This window comes from Centruroides vittatus, unplaced genomic scaffold (assembly GCF_030686945.1).
Source record: "Centruroides vittatus isolate TY-2023 unplaced genomic scaffold, ASM3068694v2 contig_393, whole genome shotgun sequence".
NCBI classification, from domain to species: Eukaryota; Metazoa; Arthropoda; class Arachnida; order Scorpiones; family Buthidae; genus Centruroides; species Centruroides vittatus.
In genome coordinates, this window is record NW_027122209.1 from 1,147,964 (window position 1) to 1,155,145 (window position 7,182).

General features: G+C 29.9%; 1 protein-coding gene across 1 annotated transcript in view; it reads left to right on the forward strand.

Annotated features, from left to right (window-relative positions):
- Tmf (TATA element modulatory factor) overlaps positions 1-6,465 on the forward strand; it is a 66,444-nt gene extending 59,979 nt beyond the window's left edge. The window contains exons 21-24 of the mRNA XM_067271260.1: positions 1,529-1,678; positions 1,761-1,886; positions 1,963-2,073; positions 5,629-6,465. Coding sequence (XP_067127361.1) covers positions 1,529-1,678; positions 1,761-1,886; positions 1,963-2,073; positions 5,629-5,655 — 414 coding nt within the window. The 3' untranslated portion in view covers positions 5,656-6,465. The remainder of the gene's footprint in view (positions 1-1,528; positions 1,679-1,760; positions 1,887-1,962; positions 2,074-5,628) is intronic.
- Positions 6,466-7,182: the final 717 nt, after the last annotated feature.

The window sequence follows — 7,182 nt, forward strand, 5'->3', positions numbered from 1 at the left end:
TCTTTTTATTTTAAGATTATTTGATTCATTTTGCTTCTGTTGTACTTTATTTCTTCAAAATTTTCTGAATTCATCTTTTCTATTAATGCAAGGAAGAAATGCTGCCATCAGTATACTAATGTTGATGTCAAGGGAACTATCTAAAAATGGAACTGTGATAACTTTTAAAAGTTTAAGAACACACATAAATTGTATGAAATGATTGCATTGAAGCATGATAAATATACATGAAAAGCATGTAATTCACTATACTGTCTACTTAACAGAAATTTTGGGGAATAGGAGGGATAGTAAATTTTTGTCTGTTTCCTGCTGAAAATGTTTGTTTAATCAAGGCAAAATACATTGAGTCCTATTACTATCTTGGGATTGGGGGTGAGTTTTGAGTTGGTTTGATTTTGAGAATGATAGTTAATTTGTTTGTTGTTTTTGATCTGACTTCTGTTATAGGTTTGGGTTTGAATTGAGTTAGTCTTTTTGTTGGGGGTTTGTTTCTTCCTTTGTTTTTTTGGATGGTTCCCTCTCATTATTTGGTGGTCTGGGAAGTAGTCACTAAGGGATTGGCTAAGGAAGTTGGTTTTCTTTTTTCTGGGTATTGGGGGGTGTTAGTTTGATGTTATGTTCTTTGTTTTGATTTATTGTGATGAATAATTTTTTGGGTTTGTTTCCTTTTATTTTTACTGCCACTAGTTATATGTTAGTGACTCTTGTCCTTGCTTTGCCTTTTTGGCTTTCTTTGATGCTTTTTAGTTGAATTAATAGGACTCATTATATGTTTGCTCATTTGGTTCCTTTGGGGACTCCTTTTGTGTTAATGGGTTTTATGGTGTTAATTGAAACTGTTAGAAACTTAATCTGGCTTATTACTCTTTCTGTGTGGCTGGCGGCTAATATAATTGCAGGACATCTTTTAATTGTTCTTTTAGGTTCAGCGATTACTTTGAGAAGAGAGGTTGTGATTTGTGGTATTTATGCTTTGAGTCTTTTGTTGGTGTTGGAATTGGCTGTTGCTTTTATTCAGTCTTATGTTTTTATGGTTTTGGTTGGGCTTTATTTGGCTGAGATTTAGTTTATGGAAAATTTCATCCTTATCATTTAGTTCATGTAAGTCCTTGGCCTTTGATGGGTGCTTTGGGGTTTGTTTTTGGGAGGATGTTTTGTCTGCTAAACTCAGGTTTCACTATATAAAAATGATTATATGAGCCATTCATTGGCCAAATTGATTAACTCCATTAGTATATCATTGAAATAATTGTTATTTTTACATCTTTCATGTAATCAATTTTATATATTGTTACAATAAAGCATAGCTTTAATATGATAATATATAAAAATACATTCTACAATGTTTGTTTAAATATAAAGTTTAAAAGGAATTTTAAAAAATAATATGTATTATCAATTTCTCTATGTTTGTTTTATGGAGTTAATCAATTTGGCAAATGAGCAGCTCATACATGCTTTTTCAGATATATTGCAAAAGGAATCATGTATAATTTCAACTATTTATAAATCTATCATTATTTAGGATTCTCATGAACCATCCTTGGGAATGTCATCATCAATGTACAGTAATGCATCTCTCTATGAAACACTTCGTCTAGGAAGTGCATCATCTCTTCTAGAAAACTTACAGTCTCAATTAAAGCAAAGAGAAGGCGAAATATCATTATTTCAAGTAATTTGACACGAGTGATTTTATACAGTTAGGATTTACTTTTTGATAAAATACTTTTTGATAGAATTTATTTTATTTTTAGTCAGAAATTGCTCAGTTAGAAAGGATACGAGGATCTATGGCAAAAGAATTAGCTGACGTATCCTGTCAATATGAAATGGTAAAATCAGAGCTAGAAGAAATGAAAAATATGAAAACTGCATATGCAGTAAGTATATATGTATATTCATTTAAGTAAGAAGTTTGCAAAATTTCTGAATTATAAATGCTTCATAATTATTTAGGATATGGAACAGAAATATAATACACTATTACAAATGTATGGTGAGAAAGTTGAAGAAACAGAGGAATTACAGTTAGATTTGCAAGATGTAAAAGCCATGTATAGAGCACAGGTATGTCTTTACATTTTAGAAATTTTAAAAATAAAATTGTATCAAATTACTTTTCCCAAATTCTAATGAGGAGATGGCATGACATTAGGGTTACTGATTTTGATCAAATTTGGTGAGGATATAGTGCATCCCCAACAACTGACATCTACCAAGCAATAGGTACAATACTCAAATTTAAATGAGAAAATTGAAGTTGAAAATTGCACAATTACTTAAAACTGTTAGAATTTCTATTATTTATAGAGTGATCAGTGGCTCTGTGAGGTAGTGCACCTGTTTCTTAATCAGAAAGTTGGTATTTGAAATCTCATCAGTATCAATGTGGTTTTTTTCCATAAAACCATAAATGTTCACTTTATTCTCAGTATTTTTAAATTTATTATATTTATTTAAAAATTATTTTCGAATAGTCCAGTGGCGTGCCGTGACATTTGATGATAGGGAAGCTGTTTCTGTAAGAAGCCGAATTCCAGGGGCAGTCAGTTAATTGCTCGTCTAGTAATGGTCAGTAATGGTCTGCTCTTCCGCCACCACCCATTCATACATGGGTGGTGGCGGAAGAGACGTACTTGACAAAAACCGACAAAAAAGAAACATAAAATAAACATACACTATGTACAAAATAGTTTGCTTTAGGACAATCAGCCGTTCGGACGTCCTGAGCGTCAATGTGGTTCTTCGATGGTCGATCGAAGGTGGCCGCGGGACAGTGGGAAGGTGGCCGCGGGACTAGTCTGTAAGGCACGGGGAGGGATTATATCAATCTCCGTTCTTTCTTTCATCCATTTTGATTGGTCGTTCTCTCTCAATCACGCTTCCCGAGTGGTTGGTCCCTGGTTATTAAACGTAACGACACTCTTACCTGGAGAGAGAAAAAAGTCAAAATCGAAGATGAATTCGATCTTCCACCGATCATAGGACGACTTCCTTCCGCGATTTATGGTTTCTGCCTCGCAGTTTGATATAAACAATGAGTGTCCGACTACAAACGACTTTTACCTATGTTTTTTTAAACGAATAAATTTTTCTCTAAATTAACCGTTTTTTCACGTCTTTCGTGACGGGTCAGACCTGTCCAGTACATGACATTTCCATAAAAGTTTTAAACAAATACTGAAAATGACAAAAATAAACAATTTATGTATTTTAGTTCTAAAATACAAATAATACATACATACAATAATACAATAATACATACAATGATAGAAACACTTGTTTTTTTAATTTTTTATAAACTAATTCTATTCGGCGATTTTTTCCGCCAAGTCGTTAATTACTTTATCATAAAAGTCGCTGGTCGTCGACTCCATCAACGTATTTACAAGTTCTTTTTCTATCGAAAGCAACGCTAGCGACCGACTGTTCCTGGCCAATGTATGAATTAGCTCCGTGGTCGAAAAACTGCGTTCAACACACCCACTGGTAGATGGTACCATAAAAATTAATGATACTAAATCATATAATTCTTTTAGTACGTTTTTGTTCGGATCGACATTAATTATAATATGTTTTATGTCTAAGAGTTACTTGTCAATATAGTCCGGACACAAATATAAATATTGCGATTCGCTACGTAATTTAGATAAATCAAAAAATTTTCCATAAAATTTACTTAATTTAAAAAATTAAAACACACTTGGAAAAATTGTTCATAATTTTAATATTATGAAAAACATCTAAAAGTGATAAAAATTCTAAAGATTTTGTCTGAAAATCTGTCAATATAATTATAATATTCTTTTAATTATATTGTAATTAAATATAACTTTGCAATAAAACGTACCTAAAAATAACATTAAATATTCTTTACTTTTTAAATCTTAAACAATTCACTTAGTCAGATAGCTCCCTGCCAGTGGCTAAGGGATAGAATCGTTGGAAGCGTTATACGTGTGTAGTTTCCATCAGCTAAACCGGCTGAGGTTGATGCTCTGTAAAGCGCATGCGCCAATGCCCTCTGGCTGCTTTACACCATTCAGTTATTCTCGCCGTGAAAGCTGTCTCGGAAGCGCTTCCATTCCGCCACTAACATTCGAATATACAATAGCAATCTTATCGTTTTTTTCACAAGTAGTATGGAATTTTTTAATAAGATACATAATGCAGTTATAATAAAATATTAATTTTAATTAATTCAAAGTACGTTAAAATACGAAAATTTATATTTTAGAAAATACAAGGGAAGGTCATTGGAAGGTGGATGCGGCGCTTCCACCGTTTCCAATGACGGCACGCCACTGGAATAGTCATGTACATATGAGATTCATACATAATATTTATAATATATTTGGGAAGTGGGTAAGATATAAACAAAATTTATAGTTATTCAATATCAATTCTGTTAAAGACATTTTTATTAACATTATTAAATTTGTCTGCATTTTGGAAGCAGAAGTTTGTGAATAATAATTGTCATAGAAGCATGTGAAACAATAAACATTTTTGCAGTGTGTACAGAGATGTTTATTGTTTTGCAACATTTTTACAATAACAATATTTACATATGTCAATGGAAAATAAATTTGATTAACTTTTAAAAACATTTCTGTCTTCAACTAATTTGGAGAACCATGCAGCCATCTCATATTTGAAAATATTATAGTGCTTAATTTATGATGTATTATAAAATGTAATTTAATAAAACTTCTCCAGAAACTGGGCTATACTATATTGTTCAAAAATTCACTACTTTTATGTTCAGCCAGCTAATTTTTTCAAAAAAATGAATGTTTACAGTCTACTTCTAAGACCTGCTTCTGGTGAAAAAGTTTTTAAACAGATGGAATTTCTAACATTTCGATGTTCTAAAATGTCAAATGCAGAAGAGCTCATACGTAAATTTGAATTTAAATTGTACAGAATTGACCAATAAGATGCACTCAAGTGTAAAAGTTCTAAAACAGTTTTTCATAATGACATATCAAAGAGGGCCTGCTGTGCTTGTGAAATGCACCTCTTCTCAAAGTTTATACATTGATCCTGCTTCTCTACTTTAAAAATTTCTAGTGTCTCTAGAACTTTGAGTTGGTCTGTGTCTGCCATTGTTCTAATTAATGTAGCACATTGTAAATTAAGTTTATATATATAATTTAAATTGTAAATTAATATAAAAATAAAACTAAGTAATTTAAGTAAGCTATAAAATATGGTAATATATGCTCATGTTTATAAAAGTTGCAACACCATGAAGGAATCTTCAGAAGTGAATGAAATTTATTTTACTTGTAACCTGTAGTGATACAAAGAAACAGTTAAATTTACAGAGCAATCAAACAATATTACATGCCAAAAATCAATATTTTGTAAAGTTGCCATGCACTGTAGTAAGAGCTTCTACGTGTCATGGCATCAAATCAAACAGGTTTTGAATGAGGAATAACATTCACGATTGCTTCTATCTGAACCCAAAGTTCATCTGTGCTTGCATGATTCCTCCATGGTTTTGCAATTTTTACAAACATTTTCTGAATAATGAATTATATCTCTTATAACTTGTATGTAAATTACTATATAATTATTATATAAAAATTATATTTTTACTTTTAATTATTTCAGCTTGATGAACTACTAAAAAAATCCTGAAGATTGTTTCAACAAGAGTTTAGGAATTAAATTTATTTTTTTTTATTTAAAAATAAATTGGTGATGGTATGTTATTCCAATAATCAACTTATATAAAAAAATGAATATAATTTCTAATAACTAAATGATTATAACAAATGTGTAATTCCATTTAGATGTTTCTTTTGAAATTTGATAGCTTTCATATCTTTCTTTACAAATTCCCAATTAATGCCATAAAATCTGTTGTGCCTTATACTTTAAAAAATATTCTAAATATTTACTTTAAATAATTTCAAACAACCAAAATTCATATTATAATTAATTTAATGCTGATATTAATTTATAAAAAAAAACTGATTTGTAAAATGTATTAATTTGTATAAATTCTAATTTAAGTAGTTATTTTTTTCGAGAATTGAATTTTCATCTATGTTGATATTGTAAATTAAAAAAAAATGAATTATGATATATTCATTATTGTCTTATTTGTTTTAAGCTTGTTTTAATAATGGATATTCTAGGTAATGTTCATCAAAGAATATTTTGTACATATGTATAAATTCTGATGATGTATTTGATTGTCTTGAGTAGAAACTTTTTTAAATTGGATTCAACATTGTTTCTTTATAAAGTGCGTAGAAACAAAAGATTTTTATATAAAAAATATTACATTGTTGAATTTCAATATGTATGTATTAATAACTAGAAACTTTTTACCTCAAGTTTCTAAAAGAAGTTTTATTAAGAAAGTGAAAGAAAGAAATGAATTGTATGAATGTACAAGAATCTTAATTATGTATATAATAAATTTGACTATGAAAGTTGAAATTGGTTGTTTCAATAATTCTATTCCTTTACATTTTGGACAGAATCAAAAAATATTACTACAGAAAAACCAATATAATGTACAGTACATACTATATATATATATATAATAGTTTTTTCTAATATAATAGCATATACACTTTATTATGTTCTGATTTTCTGAAATTATTGTTTTTCATATAAGAACTACTACTACCCTGTGATCAAAAAAGTACAGGAATGGTTAAAAAAAAAATGCAAGATTTGAATGTATTCATCAAAATTTATTTTGTCCCCATCAAGGTAATCCCCGTCCAATGCAATGGACTTATGCTAACGTTTTTTCCTTGAAACATACTTTAAAGTTATTTTTGTGAAACCCCTTCAGGACTCATATGCGCAACACCACAACAATTGAAGAAAATGGTCAACATGACCTTGATTTTTGAGTGAGTTTGATATGGTCTTTTCTGTTTTACTTCACCTTTTGAACACCATCTACTCAATTGTTGAGCTGTTTCAGTGTCAAAAACATAGATCATGTTTCATCACCCGTCACGATGCGTTTTAAGAACAACTTGCCCGAAGAAAGCCTTGGCTACTTGAACATGTTGTTTTCGGAATGATTTGAGAAACAATACATTGCAAACCCAAATTATCTTTTAAAATTGCTTGACAAGATCCAAATGATATCAGAACATGTTCAATAATGTCCCCTAATTATTAAATGACAATCATTTA